The sequence below is a fragment of the Scylla paramamosain genome, chromosome 35 (assembly GCF_035594125.1).
Source record: "Scylla paramamosain isolate STU-SP2022 chromosome 35, ASM3559412v1, whole genome shotgun sequence".
NCBI lineage: Eukaryota > Metazoa > Arthropoda > Malacostraca > Decapoda > Portunidae > Scylla > Scylla paramamosain.
This window is the reverse complement of record NC_087185.1, coordinates 16534418-16551405: the sequence shown is the minus strand read 5'-3', so window position 1 is coordinate 16551405 and position 16988 is coordinate 16534418. Positions and strand designations below refer to the sequence as shown.

Sequence of the window (16988 nt, the reverse complement as noted above, 5' to 3'; positions counted from 1 at the left end):
TTGACCCATGATTGCTTTAGGCTGTGGATGAATTACACACACACACACACACACACACACACACACAGTGTACCCTCCCTTCCTCCTGTTTTCTTCCCTCCTCATTACATCTGTGCAATTAATGTTTTAGACTCTCCACAGACTGAGTGTGGTGGTTCCTGTCACAGCAGCTTGGAGACTTTACAGGAAATACTTTTACAAGTAAGTGTGTAGAACATGAGGGACACCATCTTACATGCTTTCTGATGTATGCTGTACTGAATAAATAAATGTGTTGAAATGTTACTTCTGTGTTTATTTTACATCCACAAGGTTATGTATATACAGCATATGATATGATGATATGTACATAATGATATATAATTTATTACTAAGGTATGTTATACATGCACATACATGTGTGCACAAAGACAGTCACACACACACACACACACACACACACACACACACACACAGTCATCCTGGCCTCCAGCTCTGAGAAGTTATCAGTCCATTATGACGTTTGGCTGTCTGCTTTCACACTGATGCCCTCAACTAGTTAGCAGAGAATAGGTACAGGATGTAAACCACAAAGTTGCACCGTTACTACCTGGAAAAGCACTAAGACATTCTAAGGCAACACAGTGTAGTGTATGGTTGAATGTGTGATGTGATTATAGAAGAGAAAATAAGTGTCTAATGAGACAAATAGTCATGAAAGGTTGGCATGTCATAAGATCAATTGCAGGAATCCTGAAAGTGGAAAATGTGCTTGTGGATGGTAAAAGAAAAGTTCAAGGAATAGTATTCTGTTAACATTCATGTTAATGGACCATGTAGAAGGACCAGGATTATGGAACAACAATCAAGAGTGCATCCAGTGGAAATCAAGCATCTTAGAGGGGCATCTGGATTGACAGGATGAGAAGGTGAGAGCAGTGAGTATGTATGGGAGATATGGTCAGAGCACTTGTGCAAATGGTGTAAATGGTGCAATGGGTGAAAAGGAACACACTGAGATGGATAAAGAGCAATGAGCTTGTAAAGAAAGTGTAAGTGAAGCTGAAGGGCCACTTGAAGATGGAGGGGTAAGGTGAAGGATGAAGGAGTGTGTGTGTGAAAAAGGCGTTATTAGAGGCTAAGCATTTGAAGAAGCAAGAAATGAGTGTCTGCATAGGGAGAGGTGGAGGCTCTTCTGTCATGACTCTCAGAGAAAACAAAGGTGTCACAGAGCAAGATAGGCAGGTGGATAGAAAAGCAGACCAATCATTAGCATATATGATTCCACTGCAGGACCAAAGCCACCCCCCCCCACAACTGATAAGTGAGTTAAGCCATTTGCCACACCATGTTGGCGTGGCTTGGAGAGAGTGTCAGATAGTAAGATCACAATTTTTCTGCTTACATGCCTCACCTATTCTCTATTAGGTGAACAGAGGCTTCAGCATGAAAAAGGACATAAGGCTGAATGTTTCCACTTGGCTGGGGATTTGAACCCAGGCAAGTGCCCTAACCCTTACACCACCCGTCCCTGATTTTAGAAAAACTTTGCCGAACCATTTAGAGCAAAGTGGTGCTGTTGTGGTCTTTCCTCTTCATCATCTTCCTCGACCACCTCTTCTTCACTTGCATTACCTTCCTCTTCACTTCCTCCTTCCTCTTGCATTCCATTTTCTACCTCAGCAAAGTTCATGCCTGTGGTCCTGGAGATTGCCTGCAGAGTCTGGGCATCAACATAGTAGCTGGGATTTGCCTGAAACAGTTTCCTCTATTAACACAATGCCTCTACCGCCAGTCTGATCAATTCACAGGTATTCTTAACAGTATCAAGGAACCAAAAATTTCACAAACAATGAATAGCTTGTAGGACTTGCTTTTGGTAATTTAGCCTTCATTTCTTGCAAGGCATTTAATGCTGACTTGAAGTTATTATTGGCAGCAAAATATTCCACCATGACAGCATAAATATCGCCCTGTCTCACTGCAACCTCAATGTTTGGATCCACCAACAGCTGCTGCAACTCTTGAACAGCTGCATCACCATCAGTAACAAACATTCTGAAAAATTGTAATCCTCATCACATTCAGGAAACTTACAGAATGAGAGAAGGATATGATGTTTATAAAACTCTATACTCTGAACATTTCATGCTTAGAACTGGCTCCTGAGTTACTGTAAACTAATCAGTAACTGAATGGTTGCTTGAGGCAGCCTGTCTTATGTGTATCCTGGAAATTGTCCTCTCCTCACATCGTTTTACCATTGCCATTTAAGACAAGTTATCCATGTAACACAATATTTACTTGGTTTCTTTATCACTGGATACTAAAATAATAATAAACTACAACTGTGTCAAATAAAGCTTAAACTGACTAAAAATGAACTAAATAATTGAATGTGTATATATTTGTACTGTTTTTAATTCTATGCTGATTTTTCATGGAATGATGTTAAGGATAGAACATATGAGAGTAAATTGGGATCACAATGCAAGCTTGAAATATGCAGTTTAGTACTTCACTGCAACTTGAAGCCCCAGCATGAATCTTACCTTTTAATATTATTGAACTGGTTAACCTTCTCAAGTTTATACTTAAGTGGCGGTAGTCTCTCCTGGGTCTGAGGGTCACCAGAGGAGGTGATGACCTTATAGGCTTCATTCAGAGCTCCTGCAGCCTTCTCATAGTTTTGGAACTCATCAATTTCAACCTGAAATATCATGAATGTTATTTTATGAATAAATCTGCTTTTAACACAGAAGAAATATGATGAAAATATACACACACATCACTACTTAAGAGCAGCTGTAACTACCATAGACGAGTCATACTTTAACTCTACCAACCACACCAAAATAGTGCGTCATTTAGTGAAAAACTGGCACAAAGTGGCGATAAAAACTGCTGCTACAAGTTTAAGGAAAAAAAAAAAAAAAAAAAAAAAAAAAAAAAAAAAAAAGCATTGTTTTTGCTTAAGGCAGTGATGGGATGGCATAAAACATAGCATCCAAGAAACTACAATACATCAACACAGACCTGTGCACAAGAATCATAGAACCCAGCCAACAAGCCTGATGCTTTTGCCCTGGAGTAAAATTGTATTATATTTCTCATGATGTCAGGTTCTTTGCGCCAATCCAAACTCTGTAGGTAATTTGCTGCCATGATGTATATTTCTCGTTGCCGGCAGACATTTGCAAAGTAAACAATGCGCTCTGTGTCTCCTGATTTAAGAAGGCACTTCATTGCCTTAACCTGAAAAAGGAAGCAATGAAGGAGTCTTAACAGAAAATATTAGATGCCTTTGTATCTTATGTGTAACATAATTTTGAACAATTACAAATAATAAGCCCTTAATATTGACCGGCTAATATTTACATATCTATTTAATGAAGTAGTCAGGTGATTAACAAACTAATCTGTTCAGTAACTTCATGAAATGTTGTTGTTCAGTAACTTTATGAAATAATGTTAAGGTGAATATTTAATTTTAAACTTCAAACATTTTAAGCTATTAAACTTACAGTGGAAAGTTTAACAAATTTAATCTACTGCATACCATGTACAGTACACAACCCACTTCAGCATCTCACCACTTCTCATCATAGTACTAACCTTATTCCCAGCCTGAGTGAATTTCTTAGTTGCCAACTTGTAATTTTCTTGGGCATAGGCACATTCTGCAACTTTTTCTAAAATCTGGTTTCTTGCTGTTTCATCTTTGGGCAAAGTGAACCTCTCTGCCAATTCCTCTGTCACCCACACATTGTGCTCAACACACAAGTCAAGGGCCTCAAAATACTGGGGAAATAATGACAAACAGTTAAACATTAAACATCACAATTAATTTGTATTTATTCAACTGCATCATAAGAAATGCACTTTCTCTTTAGGTATGCATATTCATGTTTAAACATGAATTAACACAAAATACTTTTCCATTTTTATTTTTCTTTATGTAAGAGCCATTGGCCTAGGACAAAAAAACATTATGAGCAAACAAAAAGCCCACTTATTGCCAGTTCCCATACAGATGTCAGATAGAATGGTTAAAAAACAGAGGATAAGTATCTTGAAATCTCCCCCTTGAAGGAGTTCATCTTTCATTTCATTATGATAATGACTACCAAGCAAAGCTTAACCATATGCAGTTTACAAGTGATACAGTCATTCTTACCTGTCTACCTGTGATGAGCAAGGAAACAGCTCTGTCATACTGTCCATTTGAGATGAAGTACTGAGCACACCTTTGAATCAGTGCTGGGTCTGCATTTTCATTTAATTCTCCTGCAATTTGACCCACAGCACTAATCTGTCCAGACTTAAATGCCAGATCGACAGCTTTGGAAAGAAGTCCTGCTTTGTGATACAGCATGACAGCCTTGGGTAGCTGGCGTCGCTCAGAGGAGGAGAAGTAGCGGGCAGCATCAATTTGTTCCTGTGGTCCAGCCACCAGTGCCAGATTGAGTAGCTGATCTGGAAACATATCACTGTAAGTTAACTTTTTCATTAGTTTGTGTCTACTATCTATTTTTTCTTCGTAAAGAAGAATAAATTAAGGTATTCACTCATCATGTTCCAGTTTCTAAACTTGTAAATGCTGTCTGGTAAGGTGGCTATATTTCATACAAGCAATCTAAGGTTAAAAAGGTTATCATCACCATCCCTTAGTGGTTCCATTCTTACAGGTACAAATGAGTAACTAATATATGTATAACTTTACAGGGCACAATAGTCTAGGGATACATCATATAGTTATTTGCAAACTATACAGAGAAAAAAATATTGCTTAAATAAGTGTTATGAGACTTACCATCAAATCCATTGTCTTTACAGATCCTGATGGCATTCCCATAAGCCTGAGCCCGTGTGAAGAAGTGGATGGCCTCTTTCACCTGTGCTACATTCTCATACTGCCGAGCCAGGTGGTAGCAGGCTGCCCTGTAGAGAAACAGGCTATGTCAGGAACAAAGATCATACGTTAAAATGGTGCAACAACATTTTGAAAGGCATGTAAAAGGTGATGTATAAAGACAGACTAGTATGGGTGTTAGGTGGACAGGATAATGAAGGTAAGAATGAAATGAAGCTCTCAGGGATGAGAATTTGTCATATTTATAGAGTACATTCCTCATATATATATATATATATATATATATATATATATATATATATATATATATATATATATATATATATATATATATATATATATATATATATATATATATATATATATATATATATATCATATATATAATGTTATATATCTTATATTCTTAGATAATCTTATATATCTTATATTCTTAGAGAGAGAGAGAGAGAGAGAGAGAGAGAGAGAGAGAGAGAGAGAGAGAGAGAGAGAGAGAGAGAGAGAGAGAGAGAGAGAGAGAGAGAGAGCACAACTGATCCTCACACAGTATGAGTGGTGTGAATCAATTCTCTCTCCCCTAGAGGCCAGAAAGTAAAGATGTAAGGGAGTACTTATGACTGTGGGTGAATAAGCAGATGCCTTTCCTTGGCTACCTACCGGTCACCAGTCTCGTTGGCAATGTCTGCAGCCTTCTGGAGATTATTGCAGTAACAGTACACTCTCACAAGGGATAAGTGGTCATGGGCAGCCTCGTAGAACTGTAATGCTGTCTCCATCTCACTGGTAGATTCTAGGTACTGTGCCCACCATCGTCTTAAAGCTCTGAAAGAATTTGGAGTTGTGGGAATAATAATAATAATAATAATAATAATAATAATAATAATAATAATAATAATAATAATAATAATAATAATAATTAATTAATTTTCACCAAAAAGGCATAGACAATTTAACACATAAAAATATGACCATAGGATATAGGATACCAAATATGAATATAATAATGAAAAAAATAAAATAATAAAATAAATAAATTAATTAAATAAATTAATAAATAAATAAAATAAAATAGAATCAACACTAGTATTATGAATAGTAGCAACAATACTATACACATAAACATCTGCATTTCCTTCTTATGACTTGAACTCTTTCAAGAGGGAGGTTTCAAGACACTTATCCTCCAATTTTGGATGACCCTTTTTTGACCTCTATGGATTAGCACCTCAGTGGATCTTTTTTTATCTTTCTTTTCTTTTTGGGGGGGCCTCTTTTTGTTGTCCTTGGCCAGTTCCACTCTTACAAGAAGCACCATGCATGCATACTTTAGCAATGAGGTGTGCAGAAGTAGATGTGATATGCTTCTGTACAGCTGCACTCTGCCGTGCCTAGTTAAAACACCGAATATACAAATTTCACGATTTTTAGTTTTGAATCCCTTCTTATGTAATTTTACCCGTAGAATCGATTGAGCACATCGCCAAATGGCTATCGACCATAGTCTATGGTGTTTTAACTAGGCACGGCAGCACTATTCTGTGGTACCCAAGTATCTTTGCTTAAGTGTGCACATCCAGATTTCCTGCGTACACTCACCTATCCTTTGTGTGCATGATGTAATCCTCCAGTGTGGGAAGATCATCAAACAACATTCGGGGAACCTCAAATCTGTGAGTGTCTGATTTCTCGTAATGACTTATGGCTCCACTGTAATCCCCTGAAATGAATTGCAATAGAGTTTTACTTATTTCCATTCATTTGTTCATCTTTGGGTGTCTTGTTGTGAAGCAGAGACACATTATTTTGTTTCACAGCCAGAAAGAAAGTGAAGGATCTCTTGTTGCTGAATATTCCAAAACATCTCAAAAGGTGAATTGTTCTGACATTCATATGATTTCATTAGTTTAGTGTCATTTTGCATTTCAACATTATAAATACTAAAATCTCAATATTATAAAAAGTAATACAACTTATTCCCACTTTTCTGTACCTTTGCTTTCCAAATGCTTGGCATAGTTGTAGTGAGAAGAGCGCAGGTGAATCCTGTCACGAGTCTCTGCAACTTCCAGAGCCTTGGACCACACGCCAGCGTCCTGGTGGAGCCGGTTCACCAGGTCATAGCGGCCACAGCTTCGATACAGGCGTTCTGCCTCGTCCTGTAAATCAATAAAGTGAGTTATTCTAACCAAGTCAGTAATGGAGATATTTCAGATCATATAAAGATAATACAATAGGAGAGGTCTTTCCAGTACAAGAAACAAGAAAAATTAAGAATTAATACAGTAAAATCTTAAATCATGAACTTGCCGAGTGGAAAAACAAAAAAATAAAAAAAAACATTTAGCTAATAATAAAATATAAACAATATATACTAATTTTCTTATTACCCTAACCACAGTTTTCATCTTCATGGGACTGGTATGCCTTGGCAGAGAGAAGAGGTGAAACAGTGCAGAGCTATCAGTATCAATGTGCTTCTTATGTTTAGTATCTTCAAGTGCCACAGTGTTACCAGCATGCCCAGTTGTAGAGCCAGCATGGCCACCCTTGCATCCAGCTGAGGTTCCTTCATTGCGTATCGCAGTGCTCGAGCTCCTCTTGCGTGTCCCATGTTACCCAGACACAGGGCTGCTACGTCAAGCCTCTTGGTCTTGACGCACATCTTGGCCATGTTCTCCCACACAGTCTCACTGGTGGTGTGTAAGCATACTTAGGTGTTGAATGATGCTTGTCATGAAAAATTTCCAAGCTTTATATTATTTCTGTCAATAATAAATCTAAAGGAGGATTGCTAAAAAATTAATGTACTTAGTCATTTCATACTAATTACTACATCAATTCAATAAAAAATCAATATATGAAATACCATAAGAGCAATTTTATTTTAATCTTACAGTAGTCTTTGATAGAAAGTAAATGGAGACATTTATCATAGAATAGAAAGAATCTTTAATTTGCTCTGCATCAAAGCTTGTAAGTTCCCAGAAGAAACAGTAGCTTCACATACCTTTTAATAGTTTTGATTGCCTTGAAAGCATCATCCATATTACCAATAGAAAGATAAAATGAAAAGTTGAGCATGGCATCTTTGGTGGACTTGTCACAGCTTTCTAGTCCAGTAAATTCCCTCATAACTTTCTGAGTCACTGCCTTGTTGTCTACCTGTTGGAAAGAAAGATGGCATTTGGTCCTCACCTCTTCATTTAACTGAATACTGCACTCAATCTAAAACAACATAATAGGCATAACACAGGCATAATATGTATGAAAAAATAAATAAATAAAATAAATAAAAAAACAAATAAATAAATAAAATAAAATAAATAAACAAAATAAAATAAAATAAAATAAAATAATAAAAGCAATCATTTTCTTATTTGATATGAATCAGGTACTTTTTAATCAACCAAGAAATAATAACATCACATATTCTGAGATGAGATCAACATTGTGAATAATGTGTGTGTGTGTGTGTGTGTGTGTGTGTGTGTGTGTGTGTGTGTGTGTGTGTGTGTGTGTGTGTGTGTGTGTGTGTGTGTGTGTGTGTGTATTTTGCTTTGCCTGGCTACCCCATGTAGCACTGCTGGCCTGGATATAAATGGATAGACATATTCTGAGGAAAATTACAACTATATATCACAAAGTAAAGTTTCTTGCCTTTTTCTCAGCATCATGAGCATTGAGAAGGTAGAAGAAAGGAACCTGGACCCCCAAGAGGCGGGAGAAGGAGGGGCTCAAGGGGAAGGCGTCTTGCACAATGTTGCCGTGGTCAGGGCTCACAAACAGGGACACTAGCAAAATTGCTGGCTGGAAAGAGAAGCATATGTACTTTCGTACTATCTCCATAAAATAAAATAGAAAGATAGTATAACGTCATAAATAAGTTAGGAAGCAATCATATATCTTGTCTTCATTGTTACTGTACATAATAAACAATGATGGTATTGAAAAAAAATTTGCATGTACCCTCTCTTCCTTGGGAGATGATGACAAATAATGGTCCTTTTGCTTCTTGGTGTTGTGGAGAGACTTGGCCTCACACACCAGGAGGCGAGGGTCCTCAGCATCCCACATGTGTGACATTACAAACCGACCACCAACTTCCTGAGCTGTTTCACGTTTTGCCCTGAAAAAATTAATGTTCTTTACCTCAAAAACCCACTTATTATTCATTCAGTAATATACTAAATGGAATACATACATTTTTTTCACATAAATTTTTCCTTATTACAAGCTCAAAAAAACATTTGTTCCCAGTTGGATGTTAAGACGGAGATGCAGAACTTGGTAACAAACTGGCACAATAACATTAGCCTCTCACCTGCTGTTCAGCCCCTCCTCTTTGGAACTGGTACTTTCAGCAGAATTGGGTGGTGCAGTGCCATCGACGTCGTCATCCTCAGATCGTCCGGACGCAAAGTTGAAGTAAGTAAAGCTTTCACTCTCTATGTCCCAAATATACAGCTTAGGGTCAGGCAGGAGGGATGTCTGGGCTACAGCAATGGAGACTCGTGTTCCACTACAGTTGCAGCGTGCAGATATGATCTCACCAAAGTCTTTTATGTAATCACCCATTTGCTTTCCTTGTGTGTGTGGCTTAGCTTCCCTGTAAATCACACAAGAAAAGAGCTCATATAAGTTGTTAATGCTATGAAGTTAAGACTATGGCAAATATTTCCAGAAAGAATGAATAAAAGAAACACTTCAATTCTACGATTCTTGTAAGACTGTCGATCATTAAAGTTGTAGTTATTTTATTACATTGTGCTGTTAATTTGTGGTGACAGTTTTTAAGGTGAGCAAAGCACTTATTCTGTTGATAAAAAACTGCACACATTTCTCCATTGGTCAGTGATAAGAGAATTCTGGTGCACACCTTCTTGACAAGTCCCATAACTTGACAACTCCGTGTATTGTTGCTGTAACAAGAAAATTTCCACAAACATCAAGGCCAATTGGTTGACCCTCATTCTCAGAGAAGTTGAGTGTCTGCTTCACAGTGCCTTGGAGAGACCGGACTTGTATGTTATTTCCCTCAATGGAGTAGATGCTGCCTTCATGAAGAACAGCACTCTCAGCCTCGCATGGAAAGGAAGCTGTCAATAAAAAATGTCTGTCATTTGCAAGTTCTATGTTCTGTACATCAGAAGCAAGACTCCTTGGTTAAAAGATCAACTTCTTTTATTATGTGGTTCCTCTCTTTAGCATATATTTGTATGAAAATATACATATCAAGTATACAATAACCAACTCATCATCATTTTCCTCTTAGCATAATTTTCAAGTAACACAGAACATTTAATACTGTATTATTATTGATTAGTACTAATTCAAAGTTTGATGTAGTAATACATTTATCCTATACTCAAGCCTTCATCAATATAATAGAAAAGAACAATGACTTTCCACTCAACAGTACAAAATGATAGCATGGCTTATCATTAACTACAAAATTCACTCTACAAACCAACAACTCTGAGATGAGTGGCATCTGATGTTATTTCATACACCACCATTTTCTTCATGTTCCACAGCAGCAGATGGTCGAGAGAGTTGTGAACGCCGCGCACCTGGATCTCTGCCCTAAGCTCCAAGTGGCTGCCTCCTGAGAACACATCTACTGAAAGCTGTGTAGGTGACATCTGCACCACTGACACCTGTTGGGAAGATATACAAAGTGTAATAAAAAAATCCTATCATTCAAATATTCACTCTAATCTGTATCCAATATATCATTGCCACCTTTGAAGCATCACAGAAACATAGAAATTTATTTGTAAGCAGGATATATGTACATAATAAACAGTGCTTGGGACTGAACCTTGGCAGAGCAATCAAGGGTAAATACAGGTCTGATCACCAATACCAAAGTGGATTTTGGTTGGCATTAACTGTCCTGTCACTACACATGGAAGGCAAGCAGATGTTGTCTTCAGAGTCCAAACAGAAAGACATGAAGTAAATATAAAATCTCACCTGATCTTTATAGCTGGCAACCATGTGCTGTTCATTCAGTATGTAAACATCACGGACTGTGTTCACACCCAGCAAATTCTGCGCTGATCCCCAAGCCACCTGAAACCATCAAAGTAAACTCATGCAGCCATTCTACTCAGTATACAAGTTATCACACATGAAACACTATTGCACAAATAACATTCAAATCACCTGCTTCACAGTCCCAGAGATGACTGTTGGATTTTGTAGCTTCCAATCTTTTTCTGGATCCCGGACATATTCCTCTTCTGCAAGTTTGCTTTCTTCGTACTTCCACATGGCAACACTTCCCAGGTTTGTTCCCGCACAGAGAATATCTAGAAAATGGGGAAAGATTTTCTCATCATCTGCTCCTCAGTTTTTACCATCTGACATCAATTCAGTTTCTATGATTATCAATTTAGTAGTCTTAATCATCACATTCATAAAAATACTAAACAACCAGAGAAACCTGGAACAACTTAACTGCATTTGCACCTCAAATTCAGACTGAACACTCTCATACCCAAACATCTTGACCACTATTGTTACATCAAGGCAAACAAGTACCCACACTGATTCACTTTAAGAGATCAATAAAAAATATCCCAGTCATAAGTTTTATATTGTGTAGATATATAATGCAGAATATAATACAATTAAAATACTACTGTTATACAAAAAAAAAAGCTAATTCGACAGAAATATATGGCAAAAAATTGGGAATACTTACTTTTATTTACAGAGTAACTAAGACACATGACAAACTCTTGGTCTCTGTAGCTTGGCCCACGTAGGCTTAGCACATAATTATCACCTGAATCCAAATTCCACAAACGTACAGAACTATCTCCTGTAGACACCGCCAGGAGGCCAGCCCCAGCCCAGGCTACCTGGATGTCATTGGTCCTTCCACTCAGCTTAACCTGTGCATAAAAGTAATGGTTAGGTTCAATTCTCTAAATAATCTATTACAATAATTAAGTTCTCTTAATTATTGCTACTATTGTAGTATAAATATTATATATTCTGTGGAATCTGCAAGTTCTGAAATTAAGATTAATTCTAATGATGTGGTCTTAAAGAATCAAGGATTAAAACTATACATTTGATTTTTGAGAAAGAATTACTGTGTTTGCATGCATACACCATAAGTGTTTTCTCACAAATCAGAGTCTTTCCTCAGGTTGAGTCAAAATAAAAGACAATAAAATTACAACTGTTGAAAAGACCATTACAAATGTTGTTACAACTCAAAAGTAAATTTACCCTATTTATCTCCGTTACTGAGCCGTCCATGGCCACAGAGAACTGGCCCAACACCAGACTCTCCGTGATCACCACCAGCAAGTTGCGAGACTCATGGTGCAGCAGCCGCTTGATGCCACCATCAGCCTGCAGCACCTCCACACAGTTCCCACTCTCGTTCACGTGGTAGAGCACACCTGGATGAGACAACACCATCAGCACTGAACCACTATTTTGAACTGGTAATAGGTGCATCCAACTACTGACGAGCAACCTGAACAACTCAATTTCAAAATTCACTTGCACTTAATACAAAGAAAGCATATTCTAAGTATGAAAGTTTTCTCTGCACTTTAGCACATCGTCATTATAATGGCTCTGCCAAGAAACCTGCAAATATTGTTTGTGATAAACAATCATATAGATCTGAATCATCAGGTTATCTATTTTCTCACATGTTAGTTTAATATTTGAAATTTAACGATATACAAAAGCTAAACTGAAAACTATGGTTTTAATGGTTTCTATTTAAATAACCTAAAATAACTAATAATGACAAGACTTACATACCAGTAGATGACCCCAGGAAAAAGTTAAGATTATCCTTTGCAGTTCCCATCATGCCAAGGTGTTTGTGGCCTGTTCTTGGTCGCCAAGAACTGAATATGTCCAGAGCTCTCTCATCGCCACTCACTGCTGCGCGAGCAAGACCGCTGGAAGTGTTTCATTAATTAATTAACCACATTCCTTTACATTATTACATCGTCTAAATACTGATATCCAGCAACCAGTGGGGTATGTGTGTGTGTGTGTGTGTGTGTGTGTGTGTGTGTGTGTGTGTGTGTGTGTGTGTGTGTGTGTGTGTGTGTGTGTGTGTGTGTGTGTGTGTGTGTGTGTGTGCTAGTGCCTTACTTTATGTCCAGAGAAGGAAGAGTCTTGTCTGCTGTAGTATTAACTCTGTACACAACTTGAACCAGCGGATCTTTCAATTCATGAGTGAATACAGTCTGAAGGTCCCCAGAATTATCTACTCGCCAGCCTACTGTTGCTCCTGACTGAAAAAGACAAAATAAACTTCATACTGTAAAATGCATCACTGTGAACAAAACTGATTACTGAGCTTGTTATGTAAGAAAATTATGTAGATTTTATGATTTTCTGTCAACCAATTAAAAGGAAAAAAATGTATACAGTTTTGTATAATAAGTTAGTATGCTTTTCCCTTTCAGACAATTTAAGTTTCAATTTAAGTTAAAAGAAAATTTAAAAACGTACTGCATCTGCTGACACAAGTCTTGTTCCTGCAGCACTGAACTGCAGCACAGATATTGGTGCACGATGCAAGCTCTGGATCTCACGCAGTTCATGTTCGTGGTCATTCCACAGGAACAGTTCCCCAGACTCCCAGCCCACAGCCATGACTCGCTTGCTGGGGTGCCACACCACAGAGGTGACTTGTGCAGTGGGGTGTGGTGGAATGTCAACTTCCTCACACAGCTTGCCCTGATGTCCAGTACCACTGATTAAACACTATACAATCATGCATATCTTCTGTACAATTTGCTCTTTTCATAGGATATGAAACTGCATCCAGAACACAAGCAGGATACAAACCAGAACATCAAAGACAAAAAAAAATTAAATTTAATACTTATCAAAAAATTCTAATGTGACACCAGTTACAAGGAATATTTTCAGTAATATGAAAACGGTGATGATAATTAAAGTAACGAAGCCTACAGGTCTACTTATGAAGAGATATGATGACAATGGTGCACAAAACTGTACCTCTCCAGTATAAACATTGACCGTTCCCCCCTTCTCCTCGCTGTAGGCGGCTACAGCAAGACAAGCTGACTGGGCATGCCATGCTATGTGGGTATTGATGGCACTGGTGTGTGGGCTGTCCACAATGCAGTCAAAGTACAGTGACATCTTGAATCTGGAAAAAACATTATAAGTAAGTATTAACTGTAGCTATAGATATACCCTTCTTGTATGGTTGTTTTGATATTTTGGGAGTAGTGTATTAGTAGAGCCTGGCACATCAACAGAGCACAGCCTTCCAAGCCCCTCACTGCAGTTTGGGGCCCAGGAAACTCACCAGGTAAGAGCTGCACAATGTTGTAGTGATCAGTTTTTTATTGTCCTTATTTGATAGTGTTTATGGGCACAAAGCACACTTTCCAGCCCTTGGGCTGGTGTGCTAGCCTTTGTGAGGTTTCCTCCTTGGGAGCCTAACCATTTAATAACCAGGTTCGGAGGGTTCACACAAAATACCACCACAACAAACCACACAGCCACAACCACAATGTCTGGGGTTCATGACACACATTACCACCCCGACAACCACCACACAATAGCCACAAGATAATACTGAAATAACATTAGTGGGCACTCTCGTCTGGAGAGAGAGAGAGAGAGAGAGAGAGAGAGAGAGAGAGAGAGAGAGAGAGAGAGAGAGAGAGAGAGAGAGAGAGAGAGAGAGAGAGAGAGAGAGAGAGAGAGAGAGAGAGAGAGAGAGAGAGAGAGAGAGAGAGAGAGAGAGAGAGAGAGAGAGAGAGAGAGAGAGAGAGAGGAGAGAGAGAGAGAGAGAGAGAGAGAGAGAGAGAGAGAGAGAGAGAGAGAGAGAGAGAGAGAGAGACCTAGCCCAACAGGGCAACACTGCAAGGAAAATGCATAACTGGCAACTCTCACCTGTAACCTGCAGGACACGGCCCAGCCAAACTGGGACTACACATTGACACAAGTGCCCATTAGTGTTTTCATCTGTGGGCTAAGTTTGGTCAAGTCAGGAAATTCTTTTACTCTTGCACCAGTCTCAACATGGCCTTTCTTATCCTTCTCATCAGATAGAGCTTCTCATTCTGAGTAATTTGAATCCATACATACCCACTGCAAACTATTTATAAGGTTGATAGCAATATTTAAATATTTATTTGATTTTAGGGAAGCAAGCTTGCTCACTCCTGTGACAATGCTTGGAAGTGACACACCCACACTTGAGATGGATAGGTAGGCAATGATCTTCCCCAGTGAAGTTAGCTTGTTCGTGTGTGTATGTCACACCTGTTGCGTAAGAGCGAAATTAGTCATGGTGATTGGTTCTTTTTGTGAGGAGTCAGGCGGAGCTAGATGCATCGTGATGTTCAGCTGCTTAGCGTGGGGTTTGATGGGAAGTGTTTGCTTTGGAACGAGAGAAATTTTGACGCGGAACACGGACACTTGAGGCGTTGTTTTAGAGGTCTAGATTGTGTGGCTTTGTCAGCATAGCAGGTATGTGATAGTGTATTTCAGTGTGAAGATATTGTTGGGCAAAGCGTTGGATGTTAATGAAATGTAGGAAGCGGGAGAGAGGATGATTAGAGTGCACCATGGGTGTGTTGCAGGAGTTTCACGGTGATGCTTAAGGACCGTAGCCGCAGTCGTCTTCACCAGTGTGTGCCTGTCTACTGGAGGAGTGGTGTAGTGTATGGCCATCCTGAGCCCTATCAGTCTGTGGTGGCAAGAGGGAGATGCCTATCATCACTCAGCAGGGGAAAAGAAGCGTTCATGTGAACGAGGGTTATCTGTGGTGTCCCTCAACTGGAAATTTTGAGGTGTTTCATTTAGTTATTTCTTTTTTTTTTGGTTGTGAGTTTACACAAGTTGTGTATTGATTTATTTCGATATCCATTAAAGGGTTATTTGTATGTTTTATGTTTGTTTATCCTGGCAGGAGATTTTTTTTGTTTTCACTCCAGTGGTGAAGTTAAGGTGAGCCCAGGCTGGCTGGTGGGCAGCTGGTACTTCATTACATTTTGTTTGAGAATGCAGCCACTGGCCAATTAAAAAAATATAGAATTAATTTAACCTATCACAGCATTTTATTTCATCCTGAGGAGGGAAAAGCAACTCAATCTGAAATATTTGAATTAGTCTGAGGAAGATGTCTGTCTGCAGTGGGTGTTGCCTTGATTATTTCCAGTGCATCGCCAGGTTTCATGAAGATATATAAAGTAACAACTTCAAATTGATTTCTTAGCTTTGCCAGTTACGTTAGGTTAGGTTTGGCTTGTTTGGTTAGGTTAAATTAAGTTAGGTTATGTTGGTTTGGTTAGATTAAGTTAGTTTAGTTACGTAAGATTAGTTTGGTTAGGTTGATTGTAGTGCATGACAGCCGGCTGGTGGCTACGGGCAAGTGGCAGCCAGTCCTCTCAGGGGAACATTGCCAGTGAGTGTTGCTGCTGTGTTACTTATTTGTGAGGACAAAACTGTTTTTCTGGTAGATTTCAGTCTATTTTATATTAATATGCTTTTTGTTTTTATTGCAAAACTTTAATTTCTGACTGAAAACTAATGAATGCAGGAAAACAACATGCAGATTAATTCAAAGCAGGACGAAAATGATCTGAAAAATAAATAATTTCGTCCAGAATAGAGGGACTGGTGCAAGAGTAAAAAAATTTATCCAGGTCAGGAAAGGTTAAAATTATTCTGTTCATTAATTTCACTGCAGGACCCTTCAATAATTCACTTAGACAAGGGTCATGTTTTCCCGAGAAATAAAAAGTTAGCGTCAGGAAATGACTAGACTAAGGTTATTTCCACAATCCCCCGCCACAACTGCTGGTGTTTCTGATCATGACACACAAAGTACCATCCATATATCCACCACAACCACAATCCAAGATGTCTAGATTCATGACCTAAGGCAGTTCTTGACAAAATACCATACAAATCTAACACACACGTCAATGTTATAATGTTATACTCACATTTCAATCAGGAAGGTCTAAAGCGAATAACAGCACCACCACAGTACCACCGCAGTACCGCAATCACCGCATATTAGCCGCAATCACCACATGTCAGCCCACCTCAGCTGATCGCCGAGACAGGAATGCGGGATAAACAAACAGTCAGAATACCC

General features: G+C 38.6%; 1 protein-coding gene across 1 annotated transcript; it reads right to left on the bottom strand.

The window, feature by feature from the left end:
• Positions 1 to 280: 280 nt before the first annotated feature.
• LOC135090707 (intraflagellar transport protein 140 homolog) lies at positions 281 to 16978 on the bottom strand. The gene is made up of 26 exons (XM_063987710.1): positions 16834 to 16978; positions 13865 to 14018; positions 13352 to 13579; positions 12989 to 13131; positions 12647 to 12789; positions 12098 to 12273; positions 11562 to 11754; positions 11021 to 11166; positions 10829 to 10927; positions 10320 to 10509; positions 9729 to 9948; positions 9174 to 9458; positions 8819 to 8978; positions 8510 to 8659; positions 7860 to 8014; positions 7365 to 7542; positions 6843 to 7008; positions 6449 to 6569; positions 5510 to 5674; positions 4793 to 4920; positions 4157 to 4455; positions 3595 to 3780; positions 3016 to 3234; positions 2532 to 2689; positions 1854 to 2037; positions 281 to 1732 (listed from the first exon to the last, which is right to left on the bottom strand). Exons 2-26 carry the CDS (start codon positions 14009 to 14011, stop codon positions 1517 to 1519), a joined length of 4455 nt encoding a protein of 1484 aa, XP_063843780.1. The 5' UTR covers positions 14012 to 14018; positions 16834 to 16978; the 3' UTR covers positions 281 to 1516.
• Between the last annotated feature and the right edge of the window lie 10 nt (positions 16979 to 16988).

Coding starts and splice junctions, on each gene's coding strand:
- LOC135090707 (XM_063987710.1), bottom strand. CDS start 14,011: ATGTCACTGTACTTTGACTGCATTGTGGACAGCCCACACACCAGTGCC. Junction 9,949..10,319: donor CACTCATCTCAGAGTTGTTG/GTTTGTAGAGTG, acceptor TTTTATTGACAG/CTTCCTTTCCATGCGAGGCT. Junction 6,570..6,842: donor CAAGCATTTGGAAAGCAAAG/GTACAGAAAAGT, acceptor AATTCATTTCAG/GGGATTACAGTGGAGCCATA.